The sequence below is a fragment of the Ursus maritimus genome, unplaced genomic scaffold, assembly GCF_017311325.1.
Source record: "Ursus maritimus isolate PB19 unplaced genomic scaffold, ASM1731132v1 scaffold_13, whole genome shotgun sequence".
Lineage (NCBI taxonomy): Eukaryota > Metazoa > Chordata > Mammalia > Carnivora > Ursidae > Ursus > Ursus maritimus.
Window position 1 is genome coordinate 56,359,509 of NW_024423675.1, and position 23,589 is coordinate 56,383,097.

The 23,589-nt window shown below is 39.0% G+C and overlaps 1 protein-coding gene across 1 annotated transcript in view; it reads right to left on the reverse strand.

Annotated features, from left to right (window-relative positions):
• The window catches only part of SYNE1 (spectrin repeat containing nuclear envelope protein 1), a 442,550-nt gene that overhangs the window by 206,095 nt on the left and 212,866 nt on the right, over window positions 1–23,589 (reverse strand). The window contains exons 49-59 of the mRNA XM_040627972.1: window positions 23,404–23,559; window positions 19,709–20,000; window positions 18,487–18,659; window positions 15,894–16,203; window positions 14,346–14,510; window positions 10,441–10,797; window positions 6,410–6,546; window positions 6,025–6,202; window positions 5,028–5,210; window positions 1,004–1,147; window positions 521–676 (exon numbers count right to left, since the gene is read on the reverse strand). Of these exons, the coding sequence (XP_040483906.1) occupies window positions 521–676; window positions 1,004–1,147; window positions 5,028–5,210; window positions 6,025–6,202; window positions 6,410–6,546; window positions 10,441–10,797; window positions 14,346–14,510; window positions 15,894–16,203; window positions 18,487–18,659; window positions 19,709–20,000; window positions 23,404–23,559 (2,251 nt within the window). The remainder of the gene's footprint in view (window positions 1–520; window positions 677–1,003; window positions 1,148–5,027; window positions 5,211–6,024; window positions 6,203–6,409; window positions 6,547–10,440; window positions 10,798–14,345; window positions 14,511–15,893; window positions 16,204–18,486; window positions 18,660–19,708; window positions 20,001–23,403; window positions 23,560–23,589) is intronic.

The following is a 23,589-nucleotide window of genomic DNA, read 5'->3' on the forward strand; positions in this document are numbered from 1 at the left end:
ATCATTGCTGATTTTGAGCTCTACTCTAGAACCTGAAATGAAACTCTCAATCAACACATCCTTGACAACTATGATTTTAAAAATTATCCCAAACTCATTATATTCAATCCACTAAAATTTAAATTGCTTTGCATTCACGTTTTTCTAAAATCACTTAATCTGAGATTGTTTAGACCCCAAACTCTGAATTTTGCCTATGTTTACACTTTGAATCTTCAAGATAAAATCCCTGGGGAACATACCACTTCAGTATTGAAGACAGTATTTTGTGCAATAATAGAGACTGGAAGTCTCTTTAGTCTTTGAAACCTCCCTTGCTTCTTTTCAGGCAACCACGTTAAGGTGACGCAGCACAATGCGTGACTCAGACTGGAGGCCGGGAAGGACACTTACACGCCTCATTCCTGACCCCGAGCACATGCTCGCACAACCCTACCGAGACTCCAGACCTGGCCTCGGTACCACACACACACACACACACACACACACACACACACACGGAGCACATGGCAGGCGTTACCTTCGTTAAATTGCTTAGAGCTAGATACTGAGAAGACAGCTGCGACACTCTGTGCATAAAGCTCTTGCTGGCAGCTTGTCCTTCCCACAGCTGCTGAGCTTTCTCTCTTAGCCTGTTGAGCTGAGGCTCGTAGCAGTTTATTTCCTCAAGGACAGACTGAAAAGCACAAGCAAGTTACTAGTGAGAGGCTGGGGAAAAGCACATCGCGGACGAAGCTTTGGCCCAAAGAACACGGAAATAAACATGGCGAGCAACGGGTGTGCCTGGAAGGCTTTGTTATTTCCAGGCTACACACGGTTTAGACTACAGGACGGAAACAGATCGCACCTCAGAGGAAAGGCAGAAAACATAAAATCTGTCAGAAATCAGGAAGGGGTAGGGTCCATCTCCAGACAGCATAACCTAACTCCAGGGTCCGCCTGAAAGCAAGGTGGTACAGAGGATAGGGGTAAAGACGTTCCAGAAGGGCGGAGAGCTCAGTACCTGGAGCTTCTGCTGCTCCCTCCTCTTGGCGGGAAGATCATACAGGCGATTGCTGCTTTCCTGCACCAACTTCTCTGTTTTACTCAGCCAGTCCTGGACAGGCTCCGCACTTACTTCAAAGTCCTTCATTTGGATCTTTAGATTCTATGAGGTTTTAGATCGCGTTAGGGATAAAAAAAAATTAATACCAAGTCCAAAGTCCTTCACTTGGCATTGAAAGCCTACCACAGTCTGGCCCCCTAGGCCTTCTCCCCTTTTCCCTTGTCCCCAATGTATAGAACATTCTTTCACCCTAGCACCTGCATAATTTTTGAACATCCTTTTAGGCACAAGTTTTTCAAAAGGGAGTTTTTGCCTCATTATGCAGCCCACAGCAGAGTTCAGACCCACTTCTCAACTTCTGTCACGTTTGTTGTTAATACCAGTCACTGTGTGCTTTATCACAGACTAGGCTGGACTGTGAGTTTTCACCTCTCGCAGGCACCCCTAGCTTACAAGCTCCGTGAGGGGAGGGCCTGGGACTCACCATTGGTAACTTGTAGAAATATAAGTAAATATTAACAAACATGTTGTCAATTTTGATTAATGATGGGACAAGAAATAGCATATGGTTTGTATGCTTATTATGTTTTTAATAAACAGTTTGTTTATTCTAATTTATAAAGATACAAAAAAATACCAAATAGTGTTCTGTGTTTATCACATAAGCTGTGACTACATTCATAGATACTTTGTAGCTATTAATAGCTATAAAATGCATTTGATAAAGTTTTATACGGTGCCATTTAACTTTAGCAAAGGTGTCTATATCCACTCTTAACTTATAAAAATGCTAGACTGAAGTGAATTTGAAATTTATGTTACTATGTGAACATACTAAAGGCTTTTGAACTTAAATTTAAATTTAAATCAGAGCTTGAGGTAGTACTGTCAAAGAGATAATCTATAAATTTAGCCGAAAAGCTAAGGGGTAAGAGCTGCAGTAGCCTGTGGGAGAACCGCTCAAGGTTCTGTCCATATCTGATCCGGATTGTCTACAATGTGGGAGAGTCATACCTGCCATGGTCACCTCTTAGGGACACGGGAAGCTGTAGAAATGCTTTGGAAAACTAAAAGTGCTTCACAAATGTAAGATATCAAGGTAATTCTTCGTGCATTCTACTAAAACTTAAGCTTCATGAGGCCAGGGGTTCTATTCTGTTTTATTATCTGCTATTATCTCCAGAGCTTAGAATAGTCCTTGGCAGATGGAAGATGCTCAATAAATACTTGTTGAAAAATTAAATAAATTCATAAATTCAAGGTGATTCCATCATTCTGCTACTGAAGTTTCATGGGGCTCCTAATGACAAACTGGAGAGCGTTATAAGGAATTTAGTTCTACAAAGAAATGGAGCTAAGAAGCAGAGCATTAGAGATCTAAGGCAAGATAGGTAGGTTCCTCAGGTAAGAAGTGAAGTCAAAGGGTGTGAGCAGGGGCCCTGGGGAACAGGAATAAGAGCCTGACACTAAATTAAACAGCTCCTAACATTTCTCATATACTTCCTGTGGTAGACAGGGCTGTAGAGGTGTCCCATTAAATGTTCATTCTGCACGTTTGCAATTATTTCTCCTGAGGTTTCGATGACCACCTACAAACTCCTGAAACCTCACATTTATAGAACTGCATTTATGCAACATATTAAGCCAGAGTGCCTAGGTTTGAACCCGTCTCCATCACTTACTAGCAGTGAAAACTTGGCAAATTATTCAATCACCTTTTGCCTTAATATCCTCATCCTCGACACAGAAATAAGAGTGTTTGTACCTTGGAGAATGGTTGTGAGGATTCCATGTACTGATGCATGTTCACTGCTCACGCTGGTGCTGGCTCTGCTAAATGTTCACTGTCATTGCTGTTGGAGCTCTACCCTCTCTGTTGGACTTTGTACTCATGGTCACTGCTACTTTCCTGGCATTACCTGCTGAATATCTTTCAGGCCCATCTAACTGAACGTATATTATATTGAATTAATTTTTGCTATCCCCTCCAAAACTACGTTTTCTACCATATTCATGTCTCAGATAATAGCACCATTCATGCCATCTTCCAAACTAGAAACTAGACTGAAACTCGGCTTCTCCTTCTACCCCAAGGCCCTCAGTGAATTAGCTACCAAATCCTATCGTGTTTTACCTTAGGGATAAATTTTCTATCCATTATCATTTCCCTAGTTCCTGCCCTCATCCCTCTCATCTGGACCATTATGAGAAGCTTTCTCTAGTCTCGCAGCTTCCCCATTCTTGTCTACACTGTGGTCAGAGTTGACATGTTTATCTCCAGCTTGAAGACCAGTACGATCCTCACTCAGCCTTTTTCAGCTAGGATTTTGAGAGAGAATTAAGCCCTCGTGTCCTAAAGCATCCATTCTGTGTAATGAATTAACCTCTCTCCTATGCATGTAAAATGGTATGGGTTATGTTACGTCCTTGGGAAAATTGGGAACATAAATGCTGTTCAGGGATTCAGATTAAAAAAAAAAAAAAAACCTGATAAGAGTCACGATCAAATTGCTTAGTATACAAGACATTTCCTTTTTTGCCCTAATCTTCATTTCCCATCTTATCTTTGTTGTTCCTCCCACAAAACCCCACATGGATGTCAAACTTCTCAAAGTCCCCCATTGTTGACACTCACAACACTCTGGTCCTGCACATCCAGTTCCTTCTGCCTGAAATGCAGGTCATCTTGGAAATTCAAAGAATGTTTAGCCTTCAAGGTTCAATTAAAATGTCACCTTTCTGGTAACTTTCCTCGATTTCTCCGAGTGGACTTACTTGGATTGTCCTCAGTGACTACCATAACCTGAATGTATCTGTATTATATTGCAATCATCTCTTTATAGACTATTTCCCTCTCTAGAAAATAAACTCCCTGAGGAAAGGCAAGAGACTAACCCTTTTGCATTCCTAACATAGTAGCTGGCACATATTGTTTTCTATTTCATTCCTAATAGAAATGAAGGTAGGACAGGGGGGAGAAAAAAGGGAAGGAAGATAATAAGGACGGCAGAAAGTCAGGTTATTCTCCACCTACCCATTTACTCCTGGACATCCCTTGGACTAGGTAATCATGCCATCAAGGCTAGATGTACTACCTTCAACAATAAATGCTTCAGAGCTCAAGCCACATTACACTAATGATCTCTGTAAGGTTATGATTCAATTTCTAGGCACTGCACAATGGTTACCGCTCTCTATTAAATGGAAGATGCCTGCCATGAAAGAATAGCCACCATTACAGAGAAGAATTACAATAGTCTTGGGCTAGGGAACAATCGAGGGAACACACATTTTCTCTTTCCAGATATTAATTCTCTATTATTATTCTTTTCCATCTGCATTAATTATGATCATAATCAAATAAAGGATCTATCCTGCCATGAAGTGTTGGTTGAAAGGGAAAAAACTATTCTCCATGCCTCTAAATTTTCCCCTAAGAGTTGATACAAAAAACAAGTGATCTCACAAGAAAAAAACAAAACAAAAACAATTGCATCATGGCAGGAGTTATGATTATAATAAATTCAACTTATGTTGTCTCTGGATAAAAGAAATTTGCATAATCATTGGCTCTTTGCATACAACCTACTGCTTTATATCTGCATTAGTTATAATATATTTTATCATCCATAGCATTTTATAGTCTTAGATGGGTATTCCTGTTCATTCTCCTAGAATGACTTCCAAACTTGAGGGATTTCAAATGAATGATTAAGTGATATTGTTTAAACGCAAAAACCAACTGTTTCTGGTGGGACAGTGCAAGCCTATGACAGTCCCTACCAGGCAAGCTCTCAAATTCCTCAGTGAGGTTCCTACTTCAAAAACTGAGCTGTTTCTTATAGTTGCCCAGTTATCCATTAATATTCAGAGAGGAATGACCAAAATCATTGGCAACCGTATTTAGATATATTGAAAGTGTGGTTTTGACTGACAACAACGAACTACAGAGAACGTGTCCGTGTGCCTGGCTATGTCATACCTCTAGGGCAGATTCCTTCTGGTGGAGATTTGAATGAAAATTTTTCCAATCTTCTTTTGCAGTTGCAACTTTGGCCTGGATGCCATCAGCTTTCTCTTTGGTCAACAGAGTACTCAAAAGTTCTCCTTTAGACAACATCATGTTAAGCTTGTGCTGTCCATTTTCACTTTCTGACAAAAATTCCTACAAAGAAAAAGGCTAAGATCAGGCATAATAAAATGCTCTGTGCTTTAAAATATGTTGTCTACTTATTTCTTGATATAATCAAAGAGAAGAAAGAAATGATTTTTAGTGCACATATTAAATGACTAAGACTCTTTTACCCTCTTTTAGACATTGGGAAAAATAATCTTATGTACCTGATATGGTTATTGTGAAAATTAAATGAGAAAATCTGGTTAGGGTGCTCAGAACAATGCTTGTCATATATAAGGGCTTTTATTAGTTCCTACATCCCTATTAATACATAAAAATGGCACACATTTAGACAAATGGACTAGTTTCTCTTCACATACACAATTAATTGTTTCAAGCAGGGATTTATTTGAAATTTGAGTTTCTTTTTTTTTATAATAATATTTTATTATATTATGTTAGTCACCATACAGTACATCCCTAGTTTTTGATGTAAAGTTCCATGATTCATTACTTGCGTATAACACCCAGTGCACCATGCAATATGTGCCCTCCTTAATACCCATCACCAGCCTATCCCATCCCCCCACCCCCTCCCCTCTGAAGCCCTCAGTTTGCTTCCCAGAGTCCATAGTCTCTCATGGTTCATTCCCCCTTCTGTTTACTCCCCCCCTTTCTTCTTCCCTTTCTTCTCCTACCGATCTTCCTACTTCTTATGTTTCATAAATGAGTGAAATCATATGATAATTGTCTTTAATTTGAGTTTCTTAAGCACGAATTTAATATGCTTATAAAAAGATCAAGAGGCATCTTTTTAATTCACGTAAGCACTGTTATTAGCAGTAATTGTTGGCACTCTCACCTGTATTTTCTGAAGACTTGTTGAAACTTCATTAATATTTTGAGGTATATCGAAACATTTGGCAGTAGTGATTTTTGCGTTAACCAACCACTGCTGGAAATCCTTGAAGGCTCTTCGAAATCTTTGTTGTAAAATCTGTTCTCTATTCTGACAGCCCTTGGATGCTTGCAAACAAAGACTTACACCAGGATTTGAAATGTTTAAGGGAAGGAAAAAAATGATAAGATAGATTAAAATAAAGTTTGATAGAATCAACAGTTCTTAGAGTATGCAGTCACATTTAGCAATGCAGTTAATGATTAATTTATCATGCCTTAAAATAAACACACTTCTGGCTGCTTATGTGTATAAAAATTTTTTGCAGACCAATAAGGTTCATGCTCACCAATTATATTCTTTAATCAAGGCAGAAACTTTTCCACTGTATGTACTTAGGTCTCTGGAAAATCGACAAAGCTCATTCAGCTGAGACTTAAGATCCTCTGTTTTAGGCTCTGCTTTTTGTAGGGCATCCAGTATCTCCTAGTAGGAAATAGCAAGACAGAGGAGGAAGCGCTTAAACTGGGTAGTTTCCACAGCCTCACACTATACATGCATAAATCATATTATAAATTATTAGTGAGGGAAGAACCAACATAATAGATTCAGGAAATAAATGCATCCTATTTTCAGGATTCCTCACGGCAAATAACAGCACTTGGCTTACTTATATCTTTTTCTAAGCATGGATAGGCACTCCAGCATCGAGTGTCACCAAGTAATCAAATGATCACGTGGTCAAGTAAGTCAAAGTGGGACAAGAAAAAGGAAAGAGAAAATAACCTAAATTGCTTAATAACAGTTTGGGCCACTGGAAGATAGGTATATTGTTTCAAGGTAAAGAGAAATCATTTCCAAGCAAAGTGATACTTATTTTGGATTTAAAAAATAAATGTAGCAATTGATTTTACATAGTATATATAGTTAACTTTCATACTAAAAATGTCTTATAGCCTGCAGATCTGATTTAACTAGTAATCCATTCATTTCATAGTTTTATTCACAGTCACCAAATATTTGCTAAATGTCTGCTATGTTCTAGCCATTTTTCTGAATTCTAGGATCCTCCCAAAGTGACTGAAGATATGAATCCTGTACTTGAAGAGCTCACAGTTTAAGAGATGAGAAAGACACATGAATAATCACAATCCTGTGAATATCTAACCCAACCTAAAGTTTTGAGACTTGACAAGTACATCTCTAAAATCAAGGCCATGATCCCTTGAGTTACACACTATGGGATTGTCACAGGAACAAATAAGAGCACAAATGTCAAGAGCTTCACACAATTCCTGGCACACTGATAAACGCCTAACTAGCAAAAACAGCAGGTAAACAATGCCCAAATATTTAAGTGGGACTATATAAATAATGGTATCGCAACAGGAAAAAAAATTGAGGATAGTGATGAAGTGAAGTGATGGTGATGAAGAAGATGAGTGACTCAGGTGGCTGTTGGTGTTACTATTTGTGTTCTCAGATTTTTATCTACACATGGCCTAGATTTGTAGGAAAACCACACCTCCCAACAAGTCAGATCTGTGCTGCATACTTCATCCTAGTAAACGGCTCCACCGTCCTCCCACTGATCTAAATCAGAAAACTAAGCTACATCTTGGCCTTGCCAAGAGACAAGAGACAACAAAGTGCAGTCTGCTCTGTCTTAGCTCTCTTTCAGTGACTTTCCCTCTGCACCCGACTCAGTCTCCGTTTGCACATCGGTCATTTCTTTCTGGAATGACACGATGTCCTCTCAGTTTGAAACCGTTCTCCAGTTTTCCCTCCCGTGTTTTCTTGTTCCTTGCCAATTTTGGATCCTGGGACTATTCCTCCACCTCACCTACCTGGTCGGTTTGTAACAGACTTCGAGACTCAGCTCAGATAACAACTCCTCTAAGGACTCTGCCTTCCTTCCCACCTCTTGGTGGTGGCTTCTCACTTGAAGACACACAGCACCTCATCAGCTCATCACAATCGAGCATCCCCATTGGCTTTGAACTCACTGGCCTTTCCACCTAGACTGGGATTCTGAGAGAGGGGTGGTGTTCTCTTGGTTTTAAAATTCTTTATTTATCCTAGTGTCTGGGCTAGAGGAGTCTAAGATATTTTTATTTACAAAATTCATAATAACTAGAAAGTTTCTCTCTGAAACTCCAGACGCTAAACTAGTAGCTACTATTTTATACTATATTGTATCTTTTATTTAAGGAAGAACTTAGAACTGTAGAAACTTAACCACATACCAAAAAGTAAAAAAGCAAACAAACAAACAAACAAAAAACACCAGAGTTTCAAAGTAGTTACTTATAAAGTAAATGATATCAAAAGAAAAAAAGCTTTGGACCAAAATTTTACACTAAACAAATTTCCATAACTTCATCATGAATTAAAGCATTTTAGTAGAGTCTTTCATTATATAAACATCAGGTTACATATTTTCTGTTTCAGTTAAGTCCTAGAATGCATACTTTCTTCCCTTAGAGGTTATAAAGGTGAAGAAATTGGCTACATTTCAAACACTAATAACCCAACAGATATTAAGAGATGAATTTTACAAACACAGTAAACATTTTTTGCAACATGACTTTATATAGTTTATAGATGATGATCCATTTTTACATTTTGAAATATTTCTTGGGTATCACATCACTTAATTGCAAAAGAGAAAGTAAACCCTTGTGAAGGTTTGTGACTATTATGACTGTCAACAATAACAAGCCCTCCCCAACAGCAAAACAATGCTGTAAGAATCCTAACAAATTCATTATTTTGTAAAACTTTTCCTATGTATTCATTGTAATGAACCAGCTTTGATTGAGATATAATTGACATACGGCATTGTAACAAGTTTAAGATATACAGTGTGCTAATTTGATACATTCATATATTGCAAGATGATTACCTGCCCCCCCAGCATTAGCTAACCCCTCTATCCCATCACATAATTACCATTTCTTTCTTAGACTGTTAATAAAAATAAGAGAAAAGGTGAGCATTGAGAGGTAATGTACTATTGTCATCAAAAGCATGAGCTCTGGAGCCAAACCTAGAAGTAGATCTAAGCAGAGGGCCATCATCTTTCAATCGTCAGTAAAACTAAAAGCCCATATTTACTTTTGCATTATCATGGGGATTTTTTATAGGTCTCATTTATAACTTTTACTAATAGTATCAATGCAAAAAATAATGATCGCTCCGAATAGTAATGTAAGTTAAATACCAACAAATCTTTTTTTTTTTAATGTCACTCCTACTAATGATAGGGAAAGGAAGAGATACAAAATAGAATTTAAAAATTATAACTGATTTTTTTTTCTATCAGAGTAATACTGACCACATGGAACAATCACCAACTTCCTTGTCTTCCTTTTACAGAATCGCTTTATACACTTTATTCTGGTGTTTGAATCTAAAGGACAGGGCAGGCTTCAGGAAAAAAAAAAAAGCTAGAAACATAATAAATAAAATAGCCTAAAGAGATAATAATAAAGTTTTATTTTGTGATGTGCTATATTTATTTGAAATAACTGATTTAAAACAAGACAATGTTGGAAATACTGCATGACTTTCTCACTGGCTGAAGCTATTTTGAAATGATTATAACATAAATAGAAACAGAGAAGTTTACTTCACTGAAACTTCCTTTTAAGGACATCCATGGTTCCGAGTGTTATAAAACTGCAAATAACAACAGTGTTTTGAAGATACCATTTAACAGTAAATGAAAGGATTTTAAGCTTCTGCTCTTTCTTCACGATCCTTTCCACGCTTTGTTACATTCATGTTCTGAAAGAGCTGCCATTGGTTTAAAAAAAAAGGTCTGGAAGACAACCCGAGAGCATGACACAGGAGTTATGCTGATGGGTTAATTCAAGCACAGCTGTCAAAACCACCCCTAGGAGAGCTAATCAGGGTGAAAACTAATAGTTGTGCTTTAGGAGATTATCAAATGCTTCTTTTAAGCTATAACTTCAATCATTTAATTGTTGGAAATAATTCCCTGGCAGAAAACCAGCTATGACTCTCCGTCTATTTATGCCTCTACCCACAGGCTAGTTTTCAGGCTGAATGGCTGAATACAATATTACAGACTCGTACACCATAAGAATGAAAGTAAAATGTCTGCACGAACAATCCATGTTTCCTACAGTAAATCATAACTCCTTCTCCCCACATCTTTAGTTTTTACAGTAGTTTGACTTAGGAGAAAAGAAAACAAACCAGATTCGAAAATTCAGTTAGGTAAATACTTATTTCTTTTTAGTCTGAATGGTGCATGTTTTTAGTTAGAAACATTTTTTTTTTTTTTTAAGCAAGAGTGAGAACCAAACAAAATTGTTAGCATAACCACCAACAGAAAACAGGAAGCCAACTTACGTGTCCTTTCTGCCAGCATTCCACTATCTCCTGATCCGTGTGCTTGCCTTCCAGGAGGGCTAACTGCTGGGCCCACGTTGTCAGAAGGGCACTGAACTGATCCAGCGCCTGCTCGAGATGAGCCACCTGGCCCGAGAACTCCTGCTCCGAAAGGGCCATTTGGCTAACCAGGTTCTCCAAGCTGGTCTGCGTCTGGAGTACACTGTCTTCCCACTGCTTCCAGTCGGCGCGCAGGGCCTGCATCTCCGCGTCCACGAGCTCACACCCACTGGCACTTGTGTTCTGTTTCACTGCCGGAGCCAGCGACTCCACTCTGCTTAGGCGGCTTGCACCAATCTCTCTGGAATCCATCAGCTCCTGTAATGGAACATCGTCATGGCAACCAAGGAGGCTGTGAGTCACTTGGGCTGCAAGTTTACAAATGCGTGCTGAGGGGGACCCTGTCCTGAGAGGAAGTTTTGGCGAGGGTGCCACAAGGACCGGAATCAATTCATCCGCCCACCCCTGAGTTGGAACAGCAGAGGGTTATCATCATGAGCGCTGAGGTTTGCGGCGGAAGGAGCTGCGGGATCCCGCAATACCCTGGAACAGACTAGACGGGGACCCTGAATCTGGCATTGTTTGAATATGTGAAATTGTTTTGACAGTGATATAAACATTCGCCTGTGGTGTGTTTCTCCTATAAATATGCAAATCCATGTTTCTCCCTGACTTGACAGACGAGTGACCAAGGACCGCGGCAGAACTGTGCTCTGCTTGGGGTCTGCCCTCCATTTCATCTTCTCCCAGAAGATGGTGGCTTAAGTCAGTTCCATGCTACCAGGAATCCGGCTGAGCCATACAACCAAAGAATGAGCCCTACTCAATTTCAAACACTTCAGTACCTTAAATAAACATTTTTATAGTAACTAAAATGAATAAATCACAGAACTACTGAGTCAAAAGTTCAAAGTAACTTTTAGTCTGGGTTTATTTATTGCTATTATTTTTACTTTAAAGGAACTCACCATAAATTTAACAATTTAGGTTTAACTTTTGGGCTCAAAGCACACGAATACTCTTAAGGGCAAGATAAAATGAAAATATGCATTACAAATTAGGTAAAATAGTGGCATTTCCTTCTGAGGACACATTCTTCTACTGAAATTTCTCTCACTGAGTTCATCATCCGGTGTTTGTATATTTACATATCTATTGGTCGAGTTAGGATTTTGTTAGTATTAATACAAAATTATGACCTCTGTCCTGGATTAAATAGAAGGAAAAGATGATTATTAGGGGAAAATTTCAAGATGAAAATCAATTACAAATTAACAAGTGTACAAAAAAATAGGAACATTAAGTATGAAGCATATTATGTTAGATACAATCTGTCTTAACTAACCTACAAATATAGTTCATATTTCTTCAGATTCGCTTGAAATAAATATACCTTCTCATAATTATATGTAAAAGCCACATATTAGTATAGATCATTTAAAGATTTTTAGTTATATCATAGTCTGAGGGGAAATCACATGAATCTTACACACAGTTAGCATTTAATATACACACCCATCCTTTCCTCAGCAGCAGGATTCTAAAAACCTGTGTGGTTTACCGGTGTATATAGTAAGTAGTTCCTTGGTTAAAAAAAATAAAATAAAATAAAATAAAATATATATATATATATATATATATATATGGCTTTTTAGAAAGAGCTATGTCTAATTATTGGATTTAAATACATACAATTTGCCTTTATGACTGATTTCAAATCTGGAGTTAAGAGGGTATCAATAGTCCAAAAACAGTTTCCCAAAATACTCTCTAATGCATTATCTCAGTTTTCTTTGGCATGAAAATGGGACATTTCAATATTTGCAATCACTAATTACACTGAACCAGATTTTGAATAAGAATGTCATCATTTTTTAAAAAGATTTTATTTATTTATTTTTTTTTGAGAGAGAAAGAGAGTGCGTGCATGTGCACACAGGGTGGGGACGGGAGGGGCCGAGGGAGAAGGAGAGAGAGAGAATCTCCAGCAGAGTCCACACTGAGCACAGAGCCGGACGTGGGGCTCAGTGCCATAACCCATGAGATCATGACCTGAGTCGAAAACAAGAGTAGGATGCTTAACTGACTGAGCCATCCAGGAGCCCCAAGAATGTCATCACTGTGAAGTGTTTTGAAATGACTTGTATATGTATTTCCTTGTTTTGGATTTAACTATTTAAAAATTTCATATGCACATGCACACCCTTATACACACACATATTTGGCTTCTAAGTTGCCTATTCCTGGTGGTTGCTCTTTGGGGTGGGGAGGGACGACACTGAAAGACAGAAGAGAGGCTCATTTATTTCCTCCAAGTTTCCTCCTCACCCATGCACCAGCCTCCAGTAAGGCCTGACATGGACTTCCCTTTCTCTTTCCCAAATTCCAATTTCTTTCTGCCAGCTCTTTCTCCCACATTTCCCATATTTTTGGAAGTATTTTATAAAGTATTTCAAAAAAAGAGCATAAGGTCTAGACCATCACTCTTGACTTTTCCCACACTGTCTTTCCATAGCTAATTAAATCACTCATTTGCCAAATCTACCAATTTTCTTATTGAGCATATTCCATGTGTCAAGCATAATGCTAAATGTTTTACGTGCATGATCTAATTTAGTCCTCAAACCTCTCAGTGAGGCAGGTACTATTGTTACTAATTTACCAGTTAAGGGGATGAAGTTTGAGGACATGAAGTGACTTGCCCAACACAGCTAGGAAAGCAGCAGAGGCAGAATACAACATCGGGGGCTGACTCCAGAGCCTCAGCTCTAAAAGTAGAGTGAGCTGTCATTACATTTAATGTATGTTTTATAAACATACATCAGTTTGTGCATCATTGTTCCCAAATCTACTGCAGGTTCCTTGAGGGAATGTACAACCCTGGCTGAATAAATGGATAAACGGATGGACGAATAAAATATTAGTGAGAGAAAAACGTATCAAAGAAATATTTTAAAGAATCACACAGAAAATAAGAATTTCAAAAGGTGTTTTATGTGATTATCTCCTTTAAAACCTACATGGTCATTATAAGATTTAAATAATACTTTCTAGGCATTTAGAAGACAATAATAATAATAATAAAATAAATTCTCAAAATGTAGTTATTATGGTTATCATCCCTTAGTATTTTTAGGATTTTTACACTCTGATGTCCAGGGATCAGAACATGGTGTGAATCTTAAAGTCCTGACCACAATTACACTATTTATTCCCAACATTTCCTCATCCACAACTAAATCATTAAGGATTTCATCATTGCTTAATTTTTAGATTAAAATCTATTATTTTCATGGGGGGATTATTGCAATATAATATTCAAATAAGTAGAAATATACTTGTTCCAGCTCCCTCAGGTATGTGATTTCTATTTTTTAAGTTGCCCTTGTGAGGAGTAAACTAGGTGATAATTTTAATGTCTTTTAAAGCACTGTCTTCCATTATGTTCTTGTACTGTTGGCTAGGGAAGCAGAATAGAACATCTAGCATGACCTTTCCAAGTTATTGCTCAAATACATTTAACTAAGTCGTGCTATAAACTTTTCTATCACTATGCTGGAAAATAGTATCTGGTTCCATCAGCCTACCAAGCTGGCATATATTTTGTAGTCTCCTGGACTATGGCCATAAGCACATTTGCATGTGAAGTCTACACAGACAATGTTCCATTTTGCTCACAAGTGTAAAGTGTTTGAATTCCTTTTTTCCCCCTTTGCTTATGTTTATAATTTGTGAGGTGCAAGGTAATAAACATCAACAAATAGAAAATAGGAAACATTTTAAATAACAAATCTCATCCATGGTATCTTCATCACAGGTATGTCCTACTCAAGAACCAATGAAACGAAGAAGTTATAATATCTCACCTTGATTTTAGACAATTTCTTCTGGGTGGCTGACGAGTCTCCAGACATATCCGACCACCGGTGAAGCTCCTCCTTCGCTGAATGGAGCCAATCCGTGAATTCCTGGACTGCATCTAAGTACATGAGGTGATCTTTCACAATCTCTTCTACTTTCCTCATTTTCTCCTAGTAGACAAAGAAAAGCCTACTTTAACAGGCATTATTGAGAATATGAAATCAGACAAAACAACAGGTCTCTTAATGATTTCAGAAGATTTCATTCCTATTATTGAACTTTCTGTTTACATCTTAACATGAAAACATCAAATCTTAATTAGACTGAAAGGCTTTGAGGAAACAACCATTTTCCTTTAGATTTACTTTAGTGTAGGTTAGAACAAAAATCTATGCTGAATGAATATTTACTAACATCCCTCACTAATAATCCACTTAATAATAATTATTATAATAACTATTCTTATAATTCAGGCAATAATACAGTGTATTATTACTGTATTATCACAGTGCAATTACTATGTATAGTATTCTGCTCAGCACTTTAAATGCATTTTCTCATTTACTCCCCCCAAATTCCTGTGATATAGATACTATGATTAACACTGTATTGTTGGAAAGGGCATTTACAGATGTTACAGAGGTTAAGTAACATGTCCAAAGCCAGACATACAAAGAAGGGACAAAGCCAGAGTTCACATTTAGGTCTTTTTGACTCTAGAGTCATACAGCTTAACCATTATCAAAATAAAAATTAAGATAAACTAATACATAAGTTAAAAATTATAGTATTACTAACACAGAGAGTTCCTAAAAGGAAAACCAAGAAAAAGACATTGTCACAAGCACACAAAAGAAAAATCATGGGGGAAAGTAAAGATTCAGAGAGGGAACTAAAAACAATTTTGATATTACATAAAGGAGCCTATATCTGGAGAATAAGAACAGGAAAAGGCAGTTTATACTGCAGTGAGAAACGCACAAAATACATTGTACATGACAGAAATCTGAGAAGTAAATAGACTTGCATTTAATACAACAAATACAACAAATGACAACAAAAGAAAAAACTACAAATACTGACATTTGAGGCTCAATCTTACAAAGAAAAGAAATGAACTGACCAACATCCTAAGTGGAGAAAGATAAAAAACAAACAATAAAAAATAATCCCAAGACTGCAGAAAGATAAGGATTCACGGGCATTCATAGGCGAGTACGAACTTCTTGTAATAACTGTTCACTAAACGTACAAATACTTTAAGAGCAGCCAGGTCCTGTGATTCAACCCATAGTATATTCTTTTTTTTTTTTTTTTTTTTTATTAGAGAGACAGAGAGAGGGAGGGGCAGAGGGAGAGGGAGAGAATCTTAAGTAGGCTCCATACCCAGTGTGGGGCCCAATATAGGGCTCTATCTCACAACCCTGAGATCATGACCTGAGCCAAAAACCAAGAGTCAGATGCTTAACCGACTGAGACACCCAGGCGCCCTGAACCTCTAGTATATTCTTTACCTGAACCTTGAAGTTTTTTCTTCAATATAAAACACTAACCTTGGAAACAGTGACTATATCATTAAACTGAGTTCTCAGTTCCTCTTGAGCTGTTTCCTTGAAAGATTCATCCTTTGTCTTCTGGGAGAGCTCCCTGGATTTTGAGGCGAGACTCTGCAGGGCTCCGGCGTGACCTTCTGCCTCCGACACAATGGACTGGAAGTGGTCCAGAAGGGAAAACTTCTCCTTCAGACCCGGCTGCGGTTGCAAGGGATGCTCTACTTTTTGATCCACTGATTCCATCCACTGCTCCAACTGGTTTTTCCACTCTAGATAGTCATTCCATTTGCTAATCACAGACTCCAAAGTGCTAGAATTAATGTCACATATTACAAAAATAAGTTATCTTGACATCTCTACTGAAACCAAGTATGAGGGCACTGCATCCATGTAAGCTGTTTTTCTGAAAGCTACTCTGTGATTAAAACACTGCTTTTAAGTGCAGGGAGAAACACTACGTCTCCAACCCACAACAGTTTCTTCAAGTGAAAATATATCTATGTTGAATATGAAGTTAAGATATTATAGTCATATAGGCATCTAGAGGTTTGCCTTCCAAGTGCTAATTGATCTAAATAAATAGACAAAGTTATGTGTTTTGTTGTTAAAACATCAGCATTGGGGCACTGATTAAATTTTATTTTATATATATATATATATTCTTATTTTTCTTGGACTCAGTTTACCTTATTCAAATCAGTTGATAACTATTTATTAACTAGAATTCAAAATTTAAGGTATTTTTTTCTAAGTAAGTAATATCCTTAGATTGATTTTCACTTAAGGATATTTATGCACAGTGTTTAGTGCTCCTGAGTTGAACACATGAAGGAAAAACGCTTACTGTAAGTCATATAAGTAATAGTCAAGTAAACAGCTCTCCAGGTTGTCAAGTAAAAGGCCCTCCAGACTGGCATCTTTAAAAAGCTTCCATTACTTAGCTTTACAAACTATTCTAAACTCATCTTCAGTGACCATTCCGAGAATCCCATGCATATAATTCCTATGATCCTGGAGTTAAATCTGTGGTAAACGTACTCCCAGCATCTCCTCAAATTGTTCCTTTTGCAAAAATAGAAACCTCAACATAAGTGCTTTAAAGTGCTATTCTTTCCTCAAAGAATTTTCCAGAAAGTGCAAATCAATCTCACCTCTCCAGAAGCATCTCCAGGCCCTGCATCATCCTACAGTCCCGCACTACCTTAGTGACACAATCCAACTCAGTGTTTGAGAACGCACGCTACCCTAGCCTCTGAGCACTTAGCAAGAAGTACTTTGTTTTGATTTGTCACTTTAGCTCAATAACTGGAGAACTGCTACTACTCAATATGTGGTTGTCAAATGTAATTTCTTGCTGAAAAGGCAGAATCAAGGATTTGAATCTGCTTCTTGTATTTAACATTTTATTCCAACATCCGAAAACGATTCACCCACATTGCTACTCACTTTTACTGGAGCTGGCCCACCGCCAAGCACCGGAGGGTTAGTTCACGCTCCAGCGGTCCACACTATCACAACCATGGAGTCTGATTTTTTTTTTCTTTGCGGACCACTATGAGTTATTACTGAGATTTAAAGTCCTGCTGACTTTGGGAGTCACCACTTATGCTCCATATTTAAAGGAAACAAAACAAAACAAAGCTTCCAAAATTTTAGTCATAACCATGCTTCACTGTTTACATTGGAGTGGGAATTGCAGTGTTGTTTTGTTTAGTTTTGTGACGAACTTTAATCTTATCTTCATCTATTTATATGCTATTCATTTACTTATTACTAAGCACACATTTCTCCAGTGACCTAACACTATATATAGCCTTCAGAATATGGCTTCTGGAAGGTAATTTAGTATCATTCTCACTGCAGGTCATTTATCTAACCAGCCGGCCAGATTACTTGTGGATACTTGGAAAAGAGAGGAAGGTAGAAATCACGACTCCTAAATGTAACAGCAACAACACCACCTGGTGTAACTCAGTAGCTTCTCTCCCTGCTCATCAGCGGCTGGTGCAGGGCTTCTCAGCAGGGGCACTGGGGCATCCTGGGCAGGCGGACTGTTGGCTAGGTGAGAATGCCCCCAGGCACTGCAGGACCTAGGCTCTCCTGGCTACAGTCACTATAAGCCAGGGATGCACCCACCACCATGACAATCAAAAACCCTACATACATTTCCACAGCCCCACTGTGGGTGACATGACTTCTGGCTGAGAAAGACATTCATACTTAAGCTCAATAGTTGCTAACAAATTAATTTCCTGTATGTTCCTCTAAAAAGGGAAAAGTTTTTAAAGACTTGCTTTGATGAACTGAAAGGAGGTATCTTACTGGCCCATGTTGGGTACAAGATGCCATGAGAAACATTATGGGAGATGAAAATATTACACACCCACACACATGCGTGCACAAAACAAGCAAACGAACAAAACTATCTTTGCCATTACAGAAAATACAATCTAGGCGAACACAAGCAAGCATACAACTACCAAAATAACACGCTTGGTAACTCTACCGCAGGACACTCTCAGCACTGCTTCACCACTTCACTAATCCACTGGGTTTTATTTAGACAAATAAACACTGAAAATAGTCTCCGTACCTCTGAGCATGGACAGAGGAGCTCATGATGTCAGCCCACACATCTTTAAGGGTCTGTAGCTGAGTCTGAATCACCTTCTGGCCTTGCTTGTTGCTACTTCTCAAGGCCTGTTCCCCTTTGCCAATGGCCATATTCAACTTAACTTCTCCTTCACCTTTCATCAGGAGTATATCCTATGAAGGAACAGTGAATACAGGTCAGTAGGAATATTAAAAGCTTCTCATATTTTTAGGAACTCTTATGTTTTGCATGAGAATCAAGGTAGGGAATACCTTACTCACTTTATTTTTATTTATTTTTTTAAAGATTTTATTTATTTGAGAGGCAAAAGCGAGCATGAGTGAGAGGGAAAGGCAGAGGAAGAGGGGGAAGCAGGCTCCCCGCTGAGCAGGGAGCCCCATGCAGGTCTTGATCCCAGGATTCTGAGATCCTCATCTGAGCTGACGGCAGATGCTTTAACCGTTTGAGCCGCCTAGGCAGCCCTACCTTACTCACTTTAAAATGAAAACACAGCAACAACAAAATGAAAACACAACAACAAACTCTGCACCCTATTGCGATATGGTACTTTATTTGAATATTAGATATCAGGAATCTGGGAGCCAAGGATTAACTCCAATTTAAATTCTCAGGAAACTCAGGGCCACTAACCTAGAAATTGTACATTAATTGAATGTTGGTTTCAAAGTAAAAATAAATTATTTTGAAAATGAAGGCACACTTGTCAAAAACCTAACAGTCCCCTATCACCACTGCCTGGCTAACTTCTATCTTCCAAGGTCCCCTTCACTGACTGCAGTCTGGGTTGGTGACCTCCCTGTGTTTTGCTTCAGTCACGACCCCCGACTACATGGGGTACTGCAAGTTACAATTTACAGGTTAGTATCTCCCACTGGACTGTGAACACCTAGAAAGCCAGCACTAATTTCAAGGTCTATTTTCCCAACAGTGTGCATAGTGCTTGGAATAGAGTTAAGTATTCCACAACGTTTGCTGAATACTTACTAAGTGACATTAAAAATTATTTTAAAGCTATTGAAACAAAAATGTTCCCTTACAAAGGGGAAACAGGGGCCCTCCATATTCCTTTGGCCAACATCATCTTTTCTGCATTGTGCCCCCAAATCTTCATTTAGAGGCTCACAGAACTGGGACCCAACTCAAACATTTGTGAACCTAAGCAAATTGGTGTTCAGAAGTTGTTAGTGTCTGGCGGGCCTACCTGTATTTGTAACAGCCGCTTTTCCAAGGTGTCTTTGCTTCCAATGGTGCTCTCTGCAGCAGCCAGTCTGTCTTGAATGCCTTTCACCCAGGACCACATGCTCTGCAGGGCTTCCTCCAAGGCCTCGTGCTCCTGCAGGGCCACCTGGCAGCTCCGCAGTCTCTCTTTGGTCATTCTGAGTAAGTTCTGGTAGTTCGTGAGGAGCTGGGCACACAGGCGTCCTTCTTTCCCAGCACCGTGGCCTTCTTCACTGAGAAGCTGCCCTCTGGTGGAAAGCTTATCCAGAGATTCTCTAAAGAAAACAGAAAAAAAAAAAACATTGAATTCTGACATTCTGGAGCACAGCAGAGTGACGAGTGATTGTTGATCCTGGAGAAGTCGCCAGACAAGAGCTCATAGCTGACGTGCCTTTAAAATGAAGATGCCGGGGACTTTCACAGGGCTGGCTCTGCATTCTCTATGACTTCTGTGAATGCAGTCCATATACATCAGGGAATTTCATTCCATCTATGCTGTGCCTAGATCCTGGCCCCTGTATTATGAGAAATTCACCTCAGAAATGGCCCAGGGCTGCTTCTCCAGCCTCATCTCTTAACATCTCTGTTCCAGCTAAATGCTCTAACCCTGAAATGTCCTCAAATCCTCTGCTTTTTGGTGTATACATGGGGATTCCTCCTTTGTGAAAACCCATCAATTCTCCTCTGCTTCCTTCCTAGTTGGTCCTTCAAAGCCCAGTGCAGGATCACCTCCCCAGGCAGCACTGAGCTGACCCCGAGAGGGAGGAGAGTACAGGGCTCCTCCCCTGTCTGCCCTCTGCCCCTGTCTTGCCTCAAACACCCTGTCTCAGTCCACAGGCTTTCACCTTCTAGAAGTCAGGCTTATCACATTCATCTCATATCCCCAGGACCCAACACAAAAGAATAAAGTGCAAAAAAAAAAAACCCAGTTTCTATCAAAAGGCCATTATATGAGTGCTGATGGGTTTCCTTGTTGTATCTTGGGTACTTGGCCCATCTCAGTTTGGAGTTATGTTAATTAGGTGCAAGGAAAGTGTAGTCATATGTGGCTGGGTTGACTTCCTCTTGTTTTACAGAGTTCTGAACTCCGATCAGCTTGTCTAGCAGGAACTCCCCAAGATACCAGAAAGGAGAGTGCAGATGTACGAACATGAATTCTTGTGAGTACCAGAAAAAGAATACAAACTTTATCTCTTACAAGGTCTGTCATTTTTCTTGGAGCCGCTACCAAGGACATAGCATCCTGTGGCCTTCTGGGAGATATATTATTTACATAATATTGCATCCACAATAGATTACATTTCTTATAATCTGGTAAGACAAGAATTTGACTTAAGCAACAATGTGAGTTAAATAATTCAGGACAATGTATATCACTTGTTACTGTAAGAACTGTTAATGGATGATAAAAGTTCAATAATTCTCGGGGCGCCTGGGTGGCACAGCGGTTAAGCATCTGCCTTCGGCTCAGGGCATGATCCCGGCGTTATGGGATCGAGCCCCACATTAGGCTCTTCTGCTATGAGCCTGCTTCTTCCTCTCCCACTGCCCCTGCTTGTGTTCCCTCTCTCGCTGGCTGTCTCTCTCTCTGTCGAATAAATAAATAAAATCTTTAAAAAAAAAAAAAAGTTCAATAATTCTCAAATCTGGGGTACTTTAAAAAAAGGCATCCCCCCAAGATAGTTGAATACTTGAAATATTATGATGAAAAGTCCAGGGGGGCTGTGAGGATCAGGTGGCCAGCAAGTGAGAGGTCAGGTGGCTCAGCTGGAGAAGTTGGGTGAGCCGCAGAGTCCCTTAAGATTGTCTCAAGAAGTAACCAGTTACGAAGAGCCTGGGAGCAAGCACACTTAAGGACTCTTACCATCTGATCCTGGAATATCAGAAAGTAACAGCTCAAGATGAATATGTAAAGTCATTTTAGAAGTTTGGAAGAAAGAGAGAAGTAGGTCTGGCCATGTTACATTGTATCTAGACCGGAGTCAAGATTTAAAAAGCAAATAAAATGCAGTGTGATTTTCAGAAAGCTATATAGTTAAAATAACACTGTTATCCTATTAATTCAGCAAATATTTTCTTTTTCTGGCACTGTATCAAACATTGCGACTATTACAATGATAAAGACCTAAAGATCCCTGGCCTCGAGAAACTCACTGTCCGGGGCTGGCATATATAGAGTCAACAAAGAGTTTACCCCATGGGAAGGGCTCACAGAGATGGGACTGAAGCATTGCAGGGAAATTTTACAAGAGTCATCAAACTCGCACACCAATAAGAGCTATCAATACGGGTCATGTTTGTGTATTTGTTTGCATGTTTGTTTTTTAAGGCAAGGCATACTTGGCATGTTTGACCCAAAAGAAGACTCAGCAGAAACAAGGAATGAATGTGATCAGAATTAGACTTGAATTGATCAGTGTTGCTGATTTGCGTGGTCAAACAGGCTGGGTGCTAGCCTCTGCTGCTTCACACACAAGTGTGTCTGCTCCTTCAGAGGATAGATTAGAGGTTTTGGGTCAAGCTGTACTCCAAGTACCAACAAAGCAAGTGACAATGCCCACTGGATTATGAATTTAGGGAGCAAAGCCCTGAAGCTGGTGGAATGAGTCAAAAGCACAGCCCAGAGAACTTTGCCTGGGCCAGGAGCCAGAAATGTTTGCTCAGTCGGGAAACAATGAAGAGACGAATACTGCAGTGGAGAAGAGGAACCTCCAGGATAGTCAGACTTAATGACCATACCTTTTGATTTACTAAGAATCTGGTGAGGATGGGGGTGGATTGAAAATGGAACTAGATGCTGAAGTGTGTGAAGACTATGTGGAAACGTGACCTATAGCATTATTTCCCTAAGTGAAGAGTACCTTTATAAGGGCCTTCTATCCTTATAATAACCTTTAAGAAGAAAGTATGGTATTACTTAGCAGCATAATGCTTACAGGCTAATATCAAGAAATACAGGAAATGAATGGCCTGTCCAATTTGTTGAGTAAAGGGAGGTAAATGCAGACAGCTCCTCATTTCCATCCCTATGTTCTCTCTAGAATACCACTCTGCCATTGAGAACACTGCATAATCATCTGTATTCTAGACATTTAGGGACAGAAACATATACATATATACAATGGAATATTACTCAGCCATCAAAAAGAACGATTTCACAACATTTGCGGCAACGTGGACGGGACTGGAGGAGATAATGCTAAGTGAAATAAGTCAAGCAGAGAAAGACAATTATCATATGGTTTCACTCATTTATGGAACATAAGAAATAGGAAGATTGGTAGGAGAAGAAAGGGAAGAAGGAAGGGGGGTAAGCAGAAGGGGGAATGAACCATTGGACTCTGGGAAACAAACTGAGGGCTTCAGAGGGGAAGGGGGGTGGGGGATTGGGATAGGCTGGTGATGGGTATTAAGGAGGGCATGTATTGCATGGTGCACTGGGTGCTTTATGCAAGTAATGAATCATGGAACTTTACATCAAAAACTAGGGATATACTGTATGGTGACTAACATAACATAATAAAAAATTATTATAAAAAAAAAGAAGAAACATATACAACCACCACTAACTAACCAACCTACCAACCAACGAATTAACAATCAAACCAAATAACCAACCAACCGGACAAACAAAAACCTGTTAGTAGGGAAAGGACCGACTTCATTTCAGCACCATACCTTGCAGCCAGTAGTTCTCCTAGAAACATTTCAACTTTATGGACTTCATTCTTCTTCTCAGGAATGTGCTGTTTACTCTCTCCTAAGTTTTCTGTACTTAACCTTTCATACATTTCATGGATCCATAAGTTCAGTTTTCTATGCTGATCCTCAAAGCTACAGAAAAGAAAATACTTTGTAGAAATT